Below are 15,893 nucleotides of genomic sequence, written 5' to 3'. Positions count from 1 at the left end.
GCAATCGGCGTGCCGAACGCAGGCTTATGTCCTGCACAATTCCGTCGGCCAATGAGAGATTATTCCTTGTCGGTTTTGCAGGGGTCTTATTCTCCAAAGCCGATAGACACGGACGAGCGAGTCCTCCGTTTCGTTGGTACCTCGAGGTAGCCACGGCGGCCTGCTGGACGCAAGGTACCTCATGTTCGAGCCGTTTCCTCGATATACGTCAAACGAGTTCGATTCACTCAGCCTTACCGGAGCAAACAAGGATTCGAAACCATACCAAAGCTAAGTCGACAAGCTTTCGTCAGCACAAGTACCGAGAAGAGAGATATAGCAGGCGTGTCTCCTTAAGAGCTCCGATAAAGCAGGTAAGCTATCCATAAGCTGAGCACTACAGTACCTTCTCTCGCGCTTCGCGCCAAACAAAGAACTTTCGATGGCCGTCCGAGAGCAACAAAATGATAGAGAATACTGCACAGTTGCGGAGATAGCATAGCTCGACCTGTATTCCCCTCCGGAGCCTCCCCACAACCTCGGCCTTCGCGCGCAAGTTATGCTCTCGAGTAACGAAGTCTTGAAAGCTTCGCTCTAAAGCCACGCCTTTTGGGGGTTGCAGATCAGGGTCCGCGAAACTCCATGGATGTGGTCATCGATGGAGTTGATGGATCTTTTGTCGCAGCCGCAGCAGCCGAAAGTTCCCTCTGGTGTATAAATGTCCAAGCTGCCCACATCCTGTATTTTGACTTTTGAAATGATGAAAGAAACACTACTTGAACAGAAGCTTCAAATACTTCAGTCACACGATCCAATCGCCCAACGTATCAACAAAGCTTCCCACACAAGCAGCCCCAGACACACACTACACCCAGAATGTCTCTCCAAGACAAGGTAATCCTCATCACCGGAGGTTCCAAGGGCATTGGCAAGGCCATTGCTCTTGATGCTGCCGCGCAGGGTGCCAAGATTGTTGTCAACTACAGCAGCGACTCATCCGCCGCCGACGAAGTTGTCAAGACCATTGGCAGCGACCGCGCCATTGCCGTACGCGCCGACGGCTCCAAGACGGCCGAGTTGCAGAAGCTCGTGGATGCCACCGTTGACAAGTTTGGCAAAATCGATGTGCTGATCCCCAACGCTGCCATCATGCACATGCGCACTGTTGAGAATACGACGGAAGAGGACTTTGACCAAATGTTCAACACCAACGTCAAGGGGCCCTACTTCTTGGTACAGGTATGAAATCCTGACCCATTCACACGTGCCCTTGTGTTCAATATGACTTACCTTTTTCAATAGAAAGCCCTTCCCCACATGTCTGATGGCGGCCGCATCATCTTTCTCTCGACGACCGTCCTGGCTTCAAGTAGCCTTCCCCCGCCGTACCTGCTCTATGCATCGACAAAAGGCAGTATTGAGCAGATGACCAAATACATGGCCAAGGACCTTGCCAAGAAGGGCATCAACGTCAATGCTATAGCGCCTGGCCCGACCGGGACTGATCTGTTTTACAAGGGCAAGACGGAGGAGATGCTCAAGCACATCACTGCCAGTAGCCCCTACAACAGAATTGGCACACCAGAGGAAATCGCCTCTGTGGCGATTTTCTTGTCAGGAAAGGAATCATCTTGGGTGACGGGGCAGATCATTCGGGTGAACGGAGGGGCAGCATGAGAGGCATAGAATTAGACAAAGGCTTGCGCATGTAGTGCTAGTCATTAATATAGGATTTCCATGTCCAACGCCTTGGTCACACTCCCTCGAGGCAGCCACTCAAGACGCGATCTCGGATACTCTTTCAATGGACTTCAATCCTGGATTTCCATTCATGGCGCCACTGGTCATTCTACTGAGCCCCCAAGGCAGCCAGTGCGTTGCGCAGCTCCTTGACTGCCGTCGGCACGTCTTCAAAGTTGAGCGCCGAAATAGCCCACTTGGCGTGCTTCTGGGCTTTTGGCAAGTCCATGTCATCTGATGGGGCACTGCTTGGTGCCCATGAGTTGTGCGAGCCGGCAGTCACCGGAGCTCTGGGCTGAGGTACAATCGGCGGTGGCTTGGATTGCTGAGGCGCTGGAGGTGGGGGCGACTTGGTAACAAGGGAAGGGGGTATCTGAGGCGGCTGCCACGGCGACGTAGTGTTGACCGGGCTGAATGATGGGCCTGTCGAGGATGCGGCATAAGGAGAAGGGGCCGACGGGGCATTTGCCGTAGCGGAGGAGTCATTTACGCCGGATTGGCTCAAGGGAGATGGCGGGAATTGTTCGGGAGGGTCAAAGTAGCCCTGAGTCTGTGGTGCTGGCGGATTGAGGTCGTTTGCTGACGGCACTGATGGGAGATCAAGCACGCTGGGCTGGGCAGGCTCAGGCTCGCTGGGCTCGGTTGTCGTCGCGGTCTCTGCCGGCGCCGATGCCTTTTTGTAAAACTCGGTCTCCGGGTCGTCCTCTACGGAGGCAGGCTTTGGGGACGTTAGTCCTTGAACGTCTGGGTCATTTGGATCCAGCGCAGGAAGAACTTCTTCGGCCGCGGGCTCTTCCTGTTTGGGGTTCGACTCGTTGGGATCCTTGCCCTCCTTCAAAGCCTTCAGTATCCGAGCAGCGTTCCACTTTGCATATTTGACCTTTTTGAGTGTTTCTTCGTCCACAGGGCCCCAAATATTGCCTAGCAGGAGGAAGGTAGCAGCGGCATCGAAGGTATCGGCGGTTTGTCTAGGTTCGAAGCACGTTAGTAAGCAAGGAAGGTGATGCTATCGTTGGGGAATGGGCGCACCTGGTGACGCGATTCGCGCGCATAACCTTCTCTGCTCTGTCGAGAGTTTCTTGTGCGAACTGCTCAACATATGCTTGTCCAACTGTGTCATCGGTGATGGCTTCTTCCTGAGCATTCTCAGTTTTGGTCTGGCACGGCAACTATTAGTCTCTGACGCACAGCACCGAAGATAACAGCAGCATCATCTTGCTGACCTGCTCAAGCCTATCCATAAGATTTGTCGTGTACGAGAGACTCTCATCGTCCACATTGTGAAGACCCTTGGCTAGGATTTGGTTGACCACCCAGTATTCGCCTGTGTGTGTGTCCGGTCAGTATCTAGGGCATCCTCCGGCTATGGAGTACTGATGGAGACGCCCGGACATACACCAGTAGGTTACCACGGGTTTGTGTTGCCGCAGCTGATTTGCGCGATTGATGAATCTCGTGATATCTGCCTGTCGCAGGCTGTCGGGGATCGGTTCGGCCATGACTGCGGGGGCGGCTGCAACAAGCTAAAGGAAGAGTGTTCGAAGGGCGCGATGGACAGTATCGGGTAAAGAGGTTTTTGATCAATGCCGGGGTCCGGACGAGAGCAAGGGGAAAAAAGCCTTTTGCTCGGTGACAGCTCACGGGCGCAAAGGGGTAGCGGACTTGCGACGAATTGTGCTACACCAAGAGGTGAGGGACATGTATTCTGTGTCTTGGAAGCCATACCGCAGGCCGCAGCAGCAGCAGCACCGTTAAGTTTCCCCACACGGCGCACATCACCTCACAGCGGGGTGGGAAGGTCACCAAGTACGTACCTGTATCTATCTCTTGAGGTGGACGACCTAGATAGGTAAGGTGGATTCCATGTGAGGTACTCCGTAAGGTACTTTCAGGTACGTCTACTCAGGGAATGGAAGCATAAGGTAAAGTACCTAAGGCGAGATACTGTGGCGTGTGGCTGATGCTCTTCGAAGTGTGGCTCAAGCTCTGCAGAGCTGGTGTGGGGTATGTGGCTGATGCTCAGGCCAGATGCTTTGATCCAATTGACTGGAAATTTCCATGGTTCCATTCCCAGACCGAATTAAGCCCAAAAGGTGAGGGGTTCGCGTCTCACAGTTCCACGCTGGCCTCTTTGCGCTGCGAAGAAGCCAACTAAACTTTTATGCTTCCATTTGCTTGCTTTCCCAATTCCATAAAGGCAGACGGGGGCAGAGCTCTCTCATCTGGCTGAACCCAGTTCCATGCTCTGACTTTTTATTCCCACACCTTTTCTCTTATCTCCCGTCTTCCTTTCCTCCCTTCCTCTCTTTCTCCTCTCTCTCTCTCTCTCTCTACCTACCTTACCTTTCCCTTACCTTGCCCATACACGTCTCCATTGTCTGTGGCGTCACATCACTTGCTGCCGTCCGGCACACTTTTTACTCACCTTGCCCACCCCACACTTCACACAAAAGATAAGGTGCATTGCTGCTAAACTTTATCCACCACGATGCATCACCCCACTCTCCTTGCGGCAGGCGCTGCTGTTCTGTCGGCTTTGCCCGGCGCCCACGCTGGCATGTACCCAAAGAGCTCTGCTGTGCTGCAGGTTGATGCCAAAAATTACGACAGCTTGATTGCCAAATCCAACTACACATCCGTAAGATATTGATCTTGGTGTCACTTGCATCACATCTGTTGGGATATACTTACATGAACCTGCTAGATTGTCGAGTTCTATGCTCCCTGGTGCGGTCATTGCCAGAACCTCAAGCCCGCCTACGAAAAGGCTGCCAAGAACCTGAATGGTCTGGCCAAGGTTGCGGCCATCGATTGCGACGAGGATGCCAACAAGCCTCTCTGCGGTCAGATGGGCGTGCAAGGCTTCCCTACCCTCAAAATCGTGAGGCCTGGCAAGAAGCCCGGCAAGCCCGTTGTCGAAGATTACCAGGGGCCCCGTACCGCCACCGGCATTGTGGAGGCCGTCGTCGACAAGATCGCCAATCACGTCAAGCGCGTTACCGACAAGGACCTCGATTCCTTCCTCGAGGGTGACAAGCCCAAGGCAATTCTCTTCACCGAGAAGGGCACCACTAGCGCGCTGCTCCGCAGTGTCGCCATCGACTTCCTCGACGCCGTCACGATTGGTCAGGTCCGCAGCAAGGAGGCAAAGGCCGTTGAAAAGTTCGGAGTCAAGTCTTTCCCCGCCCTGGTGCTACTGCCCGGCGGAGACAAGGAACCTATTGTCTACGATGGAGAACTAAAGAAGGATGGGCTGGTGTCGTTCATTTCCCAGGTCGCCTCGCCCAATCCCGACCCCGCGCCCAAGGCCGATAAGAAGAAGGCCGACAAAAAGGCAGAGAAGAAGTCTGAGAAGAAGAGCAAGCCTGCGTCCGAGAAGTCGAGCACCAGCACTGCCACCGAGCAGGAGTCCACCCCCGAACCCGAAGCCGCCACCGGGACCCCGTCCTCAGAGCAAGCCGCCCCTGTCCTCAATGTCATTCCTCCGCTGCCCGTTGCCAACACACCCGGGAGACTTCTGTCGGAGTGCCTGAACACCAAGTCTCACACCTGCGTCCTGGCTTTTGTTCCCTCCAAGGAAAACGAAAAGGCCGAGAAGGCGCTTGCCAGTCTCTCAGAGATCGCTCACAAGCACGGCCAGGCCAAGCGCAAGCTGTTCCCTTTCTTCTCTGTCCCGGACGAGAACCCGGCCGCGGCCACTGTCCTCAAGAGCCTTGGCCTTACTAGCGAAGTTGAGATTATCGCCGTCAACGCACGCCGGAACTGGTGGAGACACTACGAGGGCAACTTCGATGCGGCGAGCGTCGAGAGCTGGATTGATGCTATCCGCCTTGGTGAGGGAGCGAAGAAGCAGCTGCCCGATGGCTTGGTAGCTCAGGAGATCGAGCCCGAGTCTTCAGAGAGCAGTAGCACTGCCTCAACCGCAGCCACGGATCCTACCGCCGAGCCCGAGACTGAGGCGCCCAGGGAGGCACCATCTGAAGCCCCCGCGCCGCATGATGAGTTGTAAACATCCGCTTGATTTTCGGATTCTGCACGGATGGTTAGCTTGGACTGTGTCGTGTGTACATTAGTTAATCAATATGATGGGAGAAATCTGACCATTGCCAATGACGCTGAGCCACTTCTGGGGTGTATGCTGCCTTCCATGCTCCCACTCATGACTCCATTTCCAAGTCCAACCCGGTGCCTTTCTCTACCGTACCCTCTTGCACCATTTGACGGCCCTTTTCTTTGACCACGCGATCCATAAACTGCCGCACTTGTTTGCATCCATCTACACCAACAGCAAGCATACCCTCCAACCGGCTGACCTGAACACGACTTTCACACACCAGCACAGCAACACGGTCTGTAAGGCCCAGCGTTCCCACTGTCATATACGGCAATTCTTGCTCTTCCTGGGTGTTGAGATCGAGTAGAGGGTCTGCACCATCATCAGCGGCAGCGTATGTGGAGGTCGAGCCCGCGGTGCAAGCAGCAATGTAGTCGGTCATTGGAATACCAGCGTCGATTAGTGCTAGTGTCGAAGCGTTCAGGAGAGCCGCCAGAAGGGAACCGTCCTGCGACAAGACGTGCAGAGAGATGGTGATGCTGCTGTGGGGGAACAGGTGTGTGTGAAGGTTCGCTGAGACAGCTTTGGCAATGGTAGCCTCGAGTTCTTGTGACCGCCTGCAAGGATCGACTGGTTAGCCGAGAGATCAGGCACATAAACATACTCGATGCACTTACTTGTCGTTACGGCCTCGCTTCATACGGTCGACAGAGCTAAAGCCAGCAACAACGAGGTTGACGGTAACGGCAGCCTCCTTGGACTGACCGCCAGCGCCTCCGCGACGCTGAGGCTCAGCAGGTCCCGTAACAACACACATGACCTTTGTGTGGCCCATCTCGAGGTAGCTCGAGCCATCGGCGGCTTCCTGGGTACGGATCTGGGCGTGCAGGCGTCGGAGCTCGTTCCAACGGCGTCCATCGACGCGCAGGAGCGCCATGGAGTAAGTGGAGGTATCGAGAGGCATGATTGTGTGTGTGTGCTGAACTTTGATAACGTAGGTAGAAAAGCGAAGGGAGGGATTGCGGGCGCAGAAAGTTGTGCACAAAGTGTCGCACAAGGTGGGATGTGAGGCTGTTGCGACTGCGACAGAGGGACGGGACAGAACCAAATTTTTGGAAAGCGTCAATCCACCGCCTGCCCTTGGCCGCGCTGGGAAAAGGTGGGATGGTGGGGCCGGGCGGTCGGTGAGACGGCGTCCGGGCCCCGGTCATCTACGTACAAAGCTCGGACCTCTGAACCCCTGGGACCCTGGGCTTCGCATGGCCCGCACTGTCCCTCTCGAATTCGCGGGGAAGCTCTCCCAATTTGATGATGGGAAGACCACAGAGGAGGGAGTCTCGAAACTAAAGAAGTCACATCAGAGTCAGCATGGATTTGCAAGTAGTTTCGTCAACGGCCAGATGCCACCATCACAAGGCTGACTATGATCGGCAGTAATCAAAAACGCGGAGTAGAGAGAGTCAATGCCATGTTGTCTTCTTGTGCTGGAGGTACACTGTATGAGTTCGCATGAACCGCTGAAGAGCGGTTTGATGCGGGAAGTGACATGCAATCACTGCTTTCCAGAATTCCTCATCGTCATCCAATTTAGATTCCACAGCAACATCCAAATCTTACCCATTGCGGTCGTGGATCAATCATCTCAAAGTCAAGAAGCTTGGTACTACTGGTGACCGATATCTTCGTTCTCGTTCCTCGTTATGCTAGTATTACAATCTCGTTGCAGGAGGGATGTTGTCGTCGGTAACCTGGAGCAGCACAATGCTCAACCGAAAAATCCATGCCCGCCTTCATGTCATTGCCATCCTGTCCCAAAAGAAAAGAGCTCAGTTCCATTCGGGAGCTTGCCCAAAGTAAAAGGAAAGTTGACAGTCCACGCCATTTAATTTCAGTAGCTGTTACTCAAGCCATGACCAGTACGCCCATGGTGGACGTGTTGAACTCCGGCGCCGGGGGCACCAGAACCAAGGAGTTGCTTGGCTTGATCTCGTCTTCTTCGGGCCCATCAGTCCATCCTCTCTCAGGGCCCCATCTGATCTTCCGGTTGTTCGCAGATGTCACCTCCAGAAGCGCCCGCATCATTCCACCCGACTTCTTCACACCAGGCCAGGCGTCGAAGTAGACCGTGTCGATCCAGGGCATCTGGTTAAAAACTTCTGTCAGGAGGGACTGGCTGAAACCTTCATAAAAGCCATCCGACCGGCGAAAACCATTGAAGATGCCGTCGCTGGGATCACATTCAACCAAGACCGTCAAGCGACGAACGTTGACGCATTCGTGGAGGCCCAGGGCTGGCGTGACCACCCATCCTCGCGGCGGCTTACTCCAGCCGGGACCGAGGCGAAGCTCCAAGGACGTAATGTACGATCTTGAGCTTGGCTTCATACGAGCCAAAAGCGGTTTCTTGCTTTTGAAGTACTTGCCCGGGTGTGTTGGGAAAATGCGGAACGAGCGGCTGCTGTAAAAGTAATGAGAGACTTCCTGATAGACAGTGCGGCAAGTTCTTTGGATTCCGAGCTTTTTGTGATAGGTCTTGTAGTTATCCGGATCGAGGTCCACGACACCACCGCTGCCTTCAAAATAGTAGTCGTAAATCTTGAGGCGAAGTTCTGATGGCAAAGCCATGAAGGCAAAAGGCTTGGCTTTCCTCCTGGCTGCTCTTCTCTCGCTCAGTGTGAGAGAGCCGATGCTGTCTCCGAGTGCATCTATTTCAACTTCGGAGGCATACGTCGACGGGTAGGCGGAGCTAAGAGGTGTCGTAAGAGTGGACGTAATCGGCGTCGGGTCGAGTGACGAGCCGGCAGCTCTCGATATCTTGCCGCGGCGAACCATTGTGACGGTCAGTAGCTCGGTTTGATATGCGCGATGCTATGGTATCTTGGGTTGTCGAATCCTTTCCAGGTATTCAATGTGTACTCAAGATGTTGAGGTTTTGGTAATGCGCCAACAGTGTTGGTGGATGGAAACGTCGGAAGTGGCGGGGTGGCGGGGCGATTTTTTTCCTCAATGAAGGGTATCTGGTGGTTATGTGCAGAGATTTTGTGTTTAGTTTGTTTAGTTGGTAAAGTTGTTGTAGGTCGACGGCGAGTCTCGCAGAGCGTAGATAATCACAGAGGGTGGTCCCATTGTGATCGTTGATGCGAACTTGGGGACCACCCTCTAGAATTCACCACGCGCGACAGCCATGGTGACGATGGACGGAATTGTGACTGTGCTAGGTTGAGTTGAGTGGTTTGTGTTGGTTTGTCTGTATCTGAGGGGTTCGCCAGATGGTAGGAAATCCGAATCTGTTCTTCGAGGGTTGCAACTGGAGCGAGGTGCGAAGTGGGAGGAGCTGCGTTTGGAAGTACTGGGGGTCTGGCGCAGTTATGAGAGGGGGGGGGCAGCACTCAGGATGGACGGAGAATCGGTGGGCGGTGGTGGATGCAACTCATGCATGAAGGTCACTGCCGGAGGGGACGAAGGACATCGATCGCGCGTCCACCATTCGGACAAGGTTTGCACGTGAGGCGCCTGAAAGGACGTGCGCTTGATTATATAAGCTAGCATGGACTGTGCCCAATCATTGCTGGAGAGAACGAAAGGTGGGGCGACGTCTCCATCGAGAATGACCTCATTCGAGGTACCTTATCCGTACAGTGCCTTACCTAAGGTAAGGAGATGTCTATCGCCGAAAAGTTATCCGGAGAATATTCGGCACCCAGTCGTACCTACCTACCTAGTGGATCAACGTTTTTTGTAGGCACCTCAGGCCTCCCTGTGTCCCCCCCCAGGCCACAGTGGCACCAGCTCCCTGGGGCACCTTCAAGGTTCTGTAGGACAGCCACAGTGAGGTTCCGAGCTCCTCGGGCAAGGCACCGTGCGCCGAACGTGCTGTCATTCGTTCCCCTGGTCAGAAAGTTCAAAGGTGGTCCAGTGCTTCGCTCATCGAAAATTTCTAGTGCCTTCGTCAGGAATATCACCAAACCCACTCCACCACGTCCTCACTCCCCTAGCACCAGTATCTTTCTTCTGTTAGCTGGCGCAAAACGCAACCATCATTCATCAACCCCTGGATCAAGACGACTGTCCAGGCTCGAAGTCATCAATACATAGTCACGTTCACATTAGCCCTTGAGACGCCATGTTGTCAAGGGCAGCTCGCATCGCGCGTCTGCAGCCCACTGCGGCGCAGCTCTACCGCTCTGTCGCAACACCAGCTACGAGGAGACCACAGTTCCTAGCCTCATCATGGACCAGGGGCTTCGCGCAGGACAACAAGCCGAGAGGATCATCTTCAGATAAGCCGATTGACCAGCAAAAGTCTTCCCAATCGACGCCAGAGGAGACCTCGGCGTCGTCAAGTCCCGAATACAAAGCAGCGTACGAGGAGGCTGCCGAAGCTTCATCCAAGACATCCTCAACACAAACTCCCAAATCCGACGCCGAGAATGCCGCCGATCAGACCGAAGCTCCTGAACCTGCCGCACCTACCGGCCCACTGCCCGATCTCACCCAGGGGATCCCCTCCACCCTAGCATACGAGATGTCTGGTGCGGCAAACAAGGCCGCGCTGGCTGCCCTCGCTGAAGAGGAGGCTGTGGCCCAGGGCGGCGGTCGCGGACGTGGCGAGCTCCCCGACTCAGCGTACGTCTCATCAACAGACCGGAAAAGACAGCAGTTTGCGAGTCGCATGTTCCTCGCCTTTGTCGGCTTCGGCGCTGCCGGTGCCGTCTACCTTGGCCGCAACTGGGAAGACAAGGCAGACGAGCTTCGGCACGCCGAGGATGCACCGAACGGCTGGGGATTCGGCGCCTGGTGGAACAGAGTCACCGCCCGTACCGGCGATTTCTTGAACTACTACCAGGAGCCTGCCTTTGAGAAGCTGCTACCTGATCCCGACCCGTCTTTTGAGCGTCCCTACACCCTGTGTATCAGCTTGGAGGATATGCTCGTTCATAGCGAGTGGACCCGCGAGCACGGTTGGAGAGTGGCTAAGCGCCCCGGCGTCGACTACTTCCTGCGTTACTTGAGCCAGTACTACGAGTTGGTTCTCTTTACCAGTGTTCCTTTCGCCATTGGCGAGCCGCTTGTTCGCAAACTCGACCCCTACCGATTCATCATGTGGCCCCTCTACCGCGAGGCGACCAAGTACAAGGATGGTGAAGTTGTCAAGGTTCGTAGAAAACCCCTCAACCATATTCTGTACTACCACTAACTCAGACGCAGGATCTGTCCTACCTCAACCGCGACCTGTCCAAGGTGATCATTATCGACAGCAGCGATAAACACGTCCAGAACCAGCCAGAGAACGCTATCGTTCTTCCCAAGTGGAAGGGCGAGTCCAAGGACAAGGAGCTTGTCAGCCTGATTCCCTTCCTCGAGTACATCCACACTATGCAGTACGGAGATGTTCGCAAGGTCCTCAAGTCCTTCGAGGGCAAGCACATTCCTACCGAGTTTGCTCGCCGCGAGGCGATTGCACGTGCCGAGTTTAACAAGCAGGTGGAGGCCAAGAAGAAGAAGGCGCCTTCAGGCATGGGCTTGCTGGGTGGCATGCTCGGCCTCAAGCCCTCCAACATGGCCTTGATGGTTTCCCCTGATGGTGAACAGAACCCCCACGAGGCTCTCGCCCAGGGCAAGATGCTCCAGGATATCGCCCGCGAGCGCGGCCAGCGCAACTACGAGATGCTCGAGAAGGAGATTCGCGAAAACGGTGAAAAGTGGCTCAAGGAGGAAGCTGCCATGCAGGAGAAGGCCCAGCAGGAAGCCATGCAGAGCATGATGGGCTCCTTCAGCGGATGGTTCGTCAAGGGCGACGAGGCCAATAAGAAGCAGTAAAGAGGGGGTTGCCACGCATAACCAAAACCCTTGGCTAATCAGCACATCTTGTGCATTCCACAAAGACGCATTTTTTCTCTCCTCTTACCAAAACTATCTGTATTTGTATTATCCGGCAAGCTTGGACGGCGAGGAGGCGTTCCAGCTTGCATATAGACTTGACGACGTGGGTCTGCATATGTACGAATCTCTGTATACTACTACACTGCCAGGCCACCTCTATGAGAGAATGGCTCAATCAAGGCTGACGTACCATTATGTGATATATAAAGTCGTGCTGCAATGGAGTCGAGCGACTAGATTAAATTAGAAGCTAGGGGTTCACCCATTCCAATTCCACATTCTTTAGTTGATATCCATCAATTCGTTACTACAAATAAGCCTACGGGCTTCTAGCCTAATATCCGTTGCATATCATCAATCATCGCAGGCCGTGTTACTATTCGCCATCATCGTGTACCTTCAGTGGCCGGTATCCTGATAAACTTTTCCAAATCTCCTCCATTGATCAAATTCCAGCTACGTTACATGACTTTCGTGAGATTGAGAATGTCTATGCTGGGTGTGGGTTCTTCTTCATCCCTACTCTCGCACACTGCTCGCAGATGGGGTTTGTGACGCATTGGAAGAATCTGCCAAAAGGTTAGCGTACAAGAAGTGACTCGATCGGAACACTCTTTTCAGAACTGATAACTGATGAGGACCTCACATACCCATCTCCGTCTTTCCCTTTCAAGTCGTCGCAGCGGCAGGCCAACTGGCAGTAGTGCCACAATGGGTTGAATGGTGGTGTCTTTCCTGCCTCGATAAGAGGGTCTGCTTCGGTGAGTGAGTTGGTGCCTGGCTTCTGTGTGGTAGGCGCGGCTAGGCCATGAGTCGTGAGGAGAGTGAAGAGTGTGAGTTGGAAGAAGCGCATCTTGTGATAATTTTGGGGACCTAGCGATGAGCCCTGTTTCTCGGAACTGTTGATAAACGCTGAATATGAAGTAGTTGTGAAGGCTCAGGCTTATATTGCAATGTTGGTCGATGCAGATGCTCTCAATCCATGTTTTCGACCTCGCCGTTGCTTTGGGTTATATATTTTCTCTCTCCGCCTCAAAGAAAGCACTATTTTCTGTTCTGGGCTTTGACTTTTCAAACCAGTCAAACAGTATCACCGCGAGATCGTTTGCATCAATGTTTGCGGTTCACTCAGGACGAGACTGCGCGATGAAGTACAGGCTGGCACAGCAACAATGGTATCGAGGTAACATTGGTTCCTGGTCTGGTGACGTTTCCTGTGCTTCTCGATAAGCCTCAGACTGCTTCACGACTCGAAAAGCTGCCTGAAACTTGAATATTTCGAGATCGAAAAGGCCCGAGTGAGTTCATGTGATCAAAAAATGAATGCTTTGATTCTTGTCAAATGTCGTGCAAAGGGTGGTACTGGTATAACGGTAATTGATAGCGAAACAGCAACAGAACAACACTTATAGAATCCATCATGAGATCTTTCGCCTTGCTCTTTCCGGTAAGCAGGGCAACCGGCGTCTAGCAAGGGATATACCAATAGGTAGGGAATAAGACAGAAGATGTGCGACAAGACATCCCTTTCACCGTTGTGATAGAGTTGAACTTGCTTCCATGGCCCTTGTACGACGTGACAAGGTCGCGGTTTCGTGGTATTACAGCTACCTGGGCCAGAGTAGCTACTATCGCTTGGAACGTCTCGACATTACGTCCCCATACCTTGCTCTCGTACTGGAATAAGTTGATGTGTTGAACTAGGGGGATACGACGCTGTGCAGGGCTGCCAGATTGCGCTGCGTGCCTGATCTACTGCGAGATGTCTCACCGCCACGTGGTCTCGTGCAAACCTCTACGAGATTCACGATTATCTTGCTACAGCTAAAAATGTGCAGTGCTGCCAAGTGACAGAGAACACGGCATGATCTATTCTACTATCGCAGGCTGCACATATGAGCTGAACGCCTCACCGAATGCCTCACCGCGGAGCTGTTCGGGAAGTGTTGCCTTGGGAGATGTATCGTGAAACATAGGGCAAGGGGCAGCTGCTCGGTCATTCGCGACTGATGCAAGATATCGGTGACAGGTTGGGGGTACGAGGCCAAGATTCTATCAACAATAGCGCCGCCCTTATACTTATTGTATCGCTAAGGCGATGGATGGGCACTGCCAGCTGTTGCCATCGCAACGAAAAGGACAGACATAATATCATAGCATGCCAGATGGAAATTGCACGATGGTGCCAGTAATGCTACCAAATGAGATTGTATACTAGAAATGAGACAAGGCTTTTCCTGGCCGGGTATTTGAGCAAGATTATTACTGTTTGGCCTCCCCGTTTTGAACCATCTTCTTTTCCACCGGGACTGGTGCTGGTGCTGGTGCTGCAACGGAGGCACTGCTTGTTGCTGTCACGACTAGGACGCCATAAGCAACAAGTGCCACGACCGCAATGAGGTCGATGATGTGGACGAACCACCAAAAGTGCTGGGTACCCAAGGCGCAGGTTGCATATTCAAATTGCCAGGTCCATGTGGTCTCGTCAAACCAGGCGCTGAGCAGACCCGCGTTTCCGCCAAAGTCGCCCATCATGCTCCTGACTGTGATCTCCCTCAGCCCCGGAGCACCAGCTGCACCGACTGCGCCGCGGCCCTTTGCTGTCGGCCAAGTTTCGACCTCCCATGACCGATCTTGCTGGTCTGGTTTCGTCTGGTTGATGTAGTGGTACGTGTCACAGCCCTCGTGATCGTGGCCGTTCAAGATGACGCCGCGGCGACCTTTGCCGTTGCCGGGCGCCTCCGTGTTACCGCTCATGCCAAAGATGCCCTCGAGGAAGCCCTTGCTGGCATCAGCCGAGAGCAGGTTCTGCTCCTTGACTCCACCACCGTCGTGGTCGCCGTGGAAGTCGAAGAAGGGCGCATCGACGCAAACACCTTCAGGCTTGTACAACGGGATGTGAGTCAGCACGACGGTGAAATGACCGCTGTATTCTACCGCTGCCGAAGTCTCAATGACTGCGTTGATGAACGCATATGTGTCGTCTTGTAGAGACGTGTCTTTGGCCGGAGTATCCAGATTCATGTCGTTCAGGACAATGACGCGAATCTCTGGGGGTAGGCGATCGGACTCGGGATTTTGCTCGTCGTCCACGATGGTGGCGTTGAGTTTCGGGTCTTGGATCGGCAGCTCGAAGCGTAGCTCGTAGTTTGCCTTGCCAAAGAGGCGCTCGAATCGGCCAAAGCGGTCCTGGTTGATGTCGCCGGCGTAACCAATGTCGTGATTGCCGGCCACGTTGATGACACGGCGCGGCCACACAGCAGAGGGCTCACCAGAGACGGAAAGGTAGTCGGTGAGGTCATATTCCATGGCCGGGAACACGGCGGCTTCGTCTGGAACCCTCTCGGCCCCTCGCACCACGCGATCCCAGTACCGACGGCCGCGGCGCCGGAATTCTTCAATGCCAATCCACTGGCTGCCCAAGAGGTCCCCAAGCACGGTAACATGAGTAGGGCGTGTCCACCAGTGTACCGTTCGGAAGATATGCGCCAGGTAAAAGTCGTTGCCAAACAGGTCTATCCGTTTGCGAATGGATTCGAGCTCGTCAAAGACGTCCTCCCAGAAGATATCGACAATGTCGTGCAGAGAGTGACGAATGCGCTGGCGCAACGAGTGACTCGACCCAAAGGTCACATGGGACCATAGACTTCTCGCATGAGGGAAGATGGGCCCATCGTGCTTTCGAATGGACGTGTCGCCCTCGAGCTGGGGGTCACCAAGCGCGAGAAGGCGAAATGGCGCGGGGCGAGCTTCGCTTGATCGGAGGGGAATTGGGAGAGGAATATGTTGTCGCGCAGCCTCGAGAAAAGCAGCGGCACTGCTGTCGGCAACGTGGCTCGGACTCGTCGATACGCTGCCGGTCGGAGCGACAGGGAACGCGCATCCCAAGAAGACGGGATAGAGATAGAGGTAAAATGTTGAGATTACCGCCAGCGGCAGCAGGAGGCGGAGGCCATGGCGGAGGAGGGCCACGAGGGACATGTAGACGGCAGCATGAAGCAGAAGTCGATGACTCTGCTGCAAGCTGTTTTTGTTGTCGAACCTCCTTGTTGTGAAGAGAGAAGTGAAGCACAACAAGGAAAAATTAGTTTAGTCGTATGAATACAGTCGAGACGGAAAGAAAAAAACAACAACAGCCTCTCCTGTTTCGTCCAGCTTTCCGTCGCAATTTGCGTCCGGGGGGTGACATGGGACGGAATATGTGTGGAAAAGGGGTCCAAATGGATACAGCGACAGC

At 54.0% G+C, this 15,893-nt stretch overlaps 7 protein-coding genes across 7 annotated transcripts; 3 read left to right on the top strand and 4 right to left on the bottom strand.

The window, feature by feature from the left end:
- Positions 1 to 855: 855 nt before the first annotated feature.
- On the top strand, positions 856 to 1,656 carry BDZ83DRAFT_718498 (short chain dehydrogenase; the record flags this gene model as incomplete). Its single annotated transcript, XM_060512079.1, has 2 exons — positions 856 to 1,218; positions 1,282 to 1,656. The coding sequence occupies 2 exons, from the start codon at positions 856 to 858 to the stop codon at positions 1,654 to 1,656; spliced, it is 738 nt and encodes a 245-aa protein (XP_060366579.1).
- Positions 1,657 to 1,675: 19 nt separating this feature from the next.
- Positions 1,676 to 3,562, bottom strand: BDZ83DRAFT_616138 (Vta1 like-domain-containing protein). Its single transcript, XM_060507952.1, has 4 exons — positions 3,116 to 3,562; positions 2,943 to 3,043; positions 2,749 to 2,876; positions 1,676 to 2,687 (listed from the first exon to the last, which is right to left on the bottom strand). Exons 1-4 carry the CDS (start codon positions 3,216 to 3,218, stop codon positions 1,829 to 1,831), a joined length of 1,191 nt encoding a protein of 396 aa, XP_060366578.1. The 5' UTR covers positions 3,219 to 3,562; the 3' UTR covers positions 1,676 to 1,828.
- A 479-nt stretch (positions 3,563 to 4,041) lies between these two features.
- Positions 4,042 to 5,802, top strand: BDZ83DRAFT_260530 (uncharacterized protein). The gene is made up of 2 exons (XM_060501992.1): positions 4,042 to 4,357; positions 4,424 to 5,802. Exons 1-2 carry the CDS (start codon positions 4,208 to 4,210, stop codon positions 5,726 to 5,728), a joined length of 1,455 nt encoding a protein of 484 aa, XP_060366577.1. The 5' UTR covers positions 4,042 to 4,207; the 3' UTR covers positions 5,729 to 5,802.
- A 74-nt stretch (positions 5,803 to 5,876) lies between these two features.
- Positions 5,877 to 6,737, bottom strand: BDZ83DRAFT_574372 (exoribonuclease; the record flags this gene model as incomplete). Its single annotated transcript, XM_060504710.1, has 2 exons — positions 5,877 to 6,390; positions 6,451 to 6,737. The coding sequence occupies 2 exons, from the start codon at positions 6,735 to 6,737 to the stop codon at positions 5,877 to 5,879; spliced, it is 801 nt and encodes a 266-aa protein (XP_060366576.1).
- An 824-nt stretch (positions 6,738 to 7,561) lies between these two features.
- Positions 7,562 to 8,824, bottom strand: BDZ83DRAFT_260534 (uncharacterized protein). Its single transcript, XM_060501993.1, has one exon. The coding sequence runs from the start codon at positions 8,603 to 8,605 to the stop codon at positions 7,676 to 7,678; it is 930 nt and encodes a 309-aa protein (XP_060366575.1). The 5' UTR covers positions 8,606 to 8,824; the 3' UTR covers positions 7,562 to 7,675.
- A 681-nt stretch (positions 8,825 to 9,505) lies between these two features.
- BDZ83DRAFT_740118 (NLI interacting factor-like phosphatase) lies at positions 9,506 to 11,951 on the top strand. Its single transcript, XM_060513057.1, has 2 exons — positions 9,506 to 10,928; positions 10,982 to 11,951. The coding sequence occupies exons 1-2, from the start codon at positions 9,897 to 9,899 to the stop codon at positions 11,591 to 11,593; spliced, it is 1,644 nt and encodes a 547-aa protein (XP_060366574.1). The 5' UTR covers positions 9,506 to 9,896; the 3' UTR covers positions 11,594 to 11,951.
- A 1,967-nt stretch (positions 11,952 to 13,918) lies between these two features.
- Positions 13,919 to 15,637, bottom strand: BDZ83DRAFT_650445 (uncharacterized protein; the record flags this gene model as incomplete). Its single annotated transcript, XM_060510373.1, has 1 exon — positions 13,919 to 15,637. The coding sequence occupies one exon, from the start codon at positions 15,635 to 15,637 to the stop codon at positions 13,919 to 13,921; it is 1,719 nt and encodes a 572-aa protein (XP_060366573.1).
- Between the last annotated feature and the right edge of the window lie 256 nt (positions 15,638 to 15,893).

The sequence above is a fragment of the Colletotrichum acutatum genome (assembly GCF_030867785.1).
Source record: "Colletotrichum acutatum strain CBS 112980 chromosome Unknown BDZ83scaffold_32, whole genome shotgun sequence".
Classification (NCBI taxonomy): domain Eukaryota; kingdom Fungi; phylum Ascomycota; class Sordariomycetes; order Glomerellales; family Glomerellaceae; genus Colletotrichum; species Colletotrichum acutatum.
Note: the sequence above shows the minus strand (reverse complement) of the source record. Positions and strands in the feature narration are given on the sequence as shown.

Excerpts from the sequence above, each read along its gene's own strand:
- BDZ83DRAFT_260530 (XM_060501992.1), top strand. The coding sequence starts at position 4,208 with ATGCATCACCCCACTCTCCTTGCGGCAGGCGCTGCTGTTCTGTCGGCT. Across the intron at positions 4,358-4,423 it reads CCAAATCCAACTACACATCC|ATTGTCGAGTTCTATGCTCC; the intron begins GTAAGATATTGA and ends TGAACCTGCTAG.
- BDZ83DRAFT_260534 (XM_060501993.1), bottom strand. The coding sequence starts at position 8,605 with ATGGTTCGCCGCGGCAAGATATCGAGAGCTGCCGGCTCGTCACTCGAC.
- BDZ83DRAFT_740118 (XM_060513057.1), top strand. The coding sequence starts at position 9,897 with ATGTTGTCAAGGGCAGCTCGCATCGCGCGTCTGCAGCCCACTGCGGCG. Across the intron at positions 10,929-10,981 it reads AGGATGGTGAAGTTGTCAAG|GATCTGTCCTACCTCAACCG; the intron begins GTTCGTAGAAAA and ends ACTCAGACGCAG.
- BDZ83DRAFT_616138 (XM_060507952.1), bottom strand. The coding sequence starts at position 3,218 with ATGGCCGAACCGATCCCCGACAGCCTGCGACAGGCAGATATCACGAGA. Across the intron at positions 2,877-2,942 it reads TTATGGATAGGCTTGAGCAG|ACCAAAACTGAGAATGCTCA; the intron begins GTCAGCAAGATG and ends TTGCCGTGCCAG. Across the intron at positions 2,688-2,748 it reads CGCGCGAATCGCGTCACCAG|ACAAACCGCCGATACCTTCG; the intron begins GTGCGCCCATTC and ends CTTCGAACCTAG.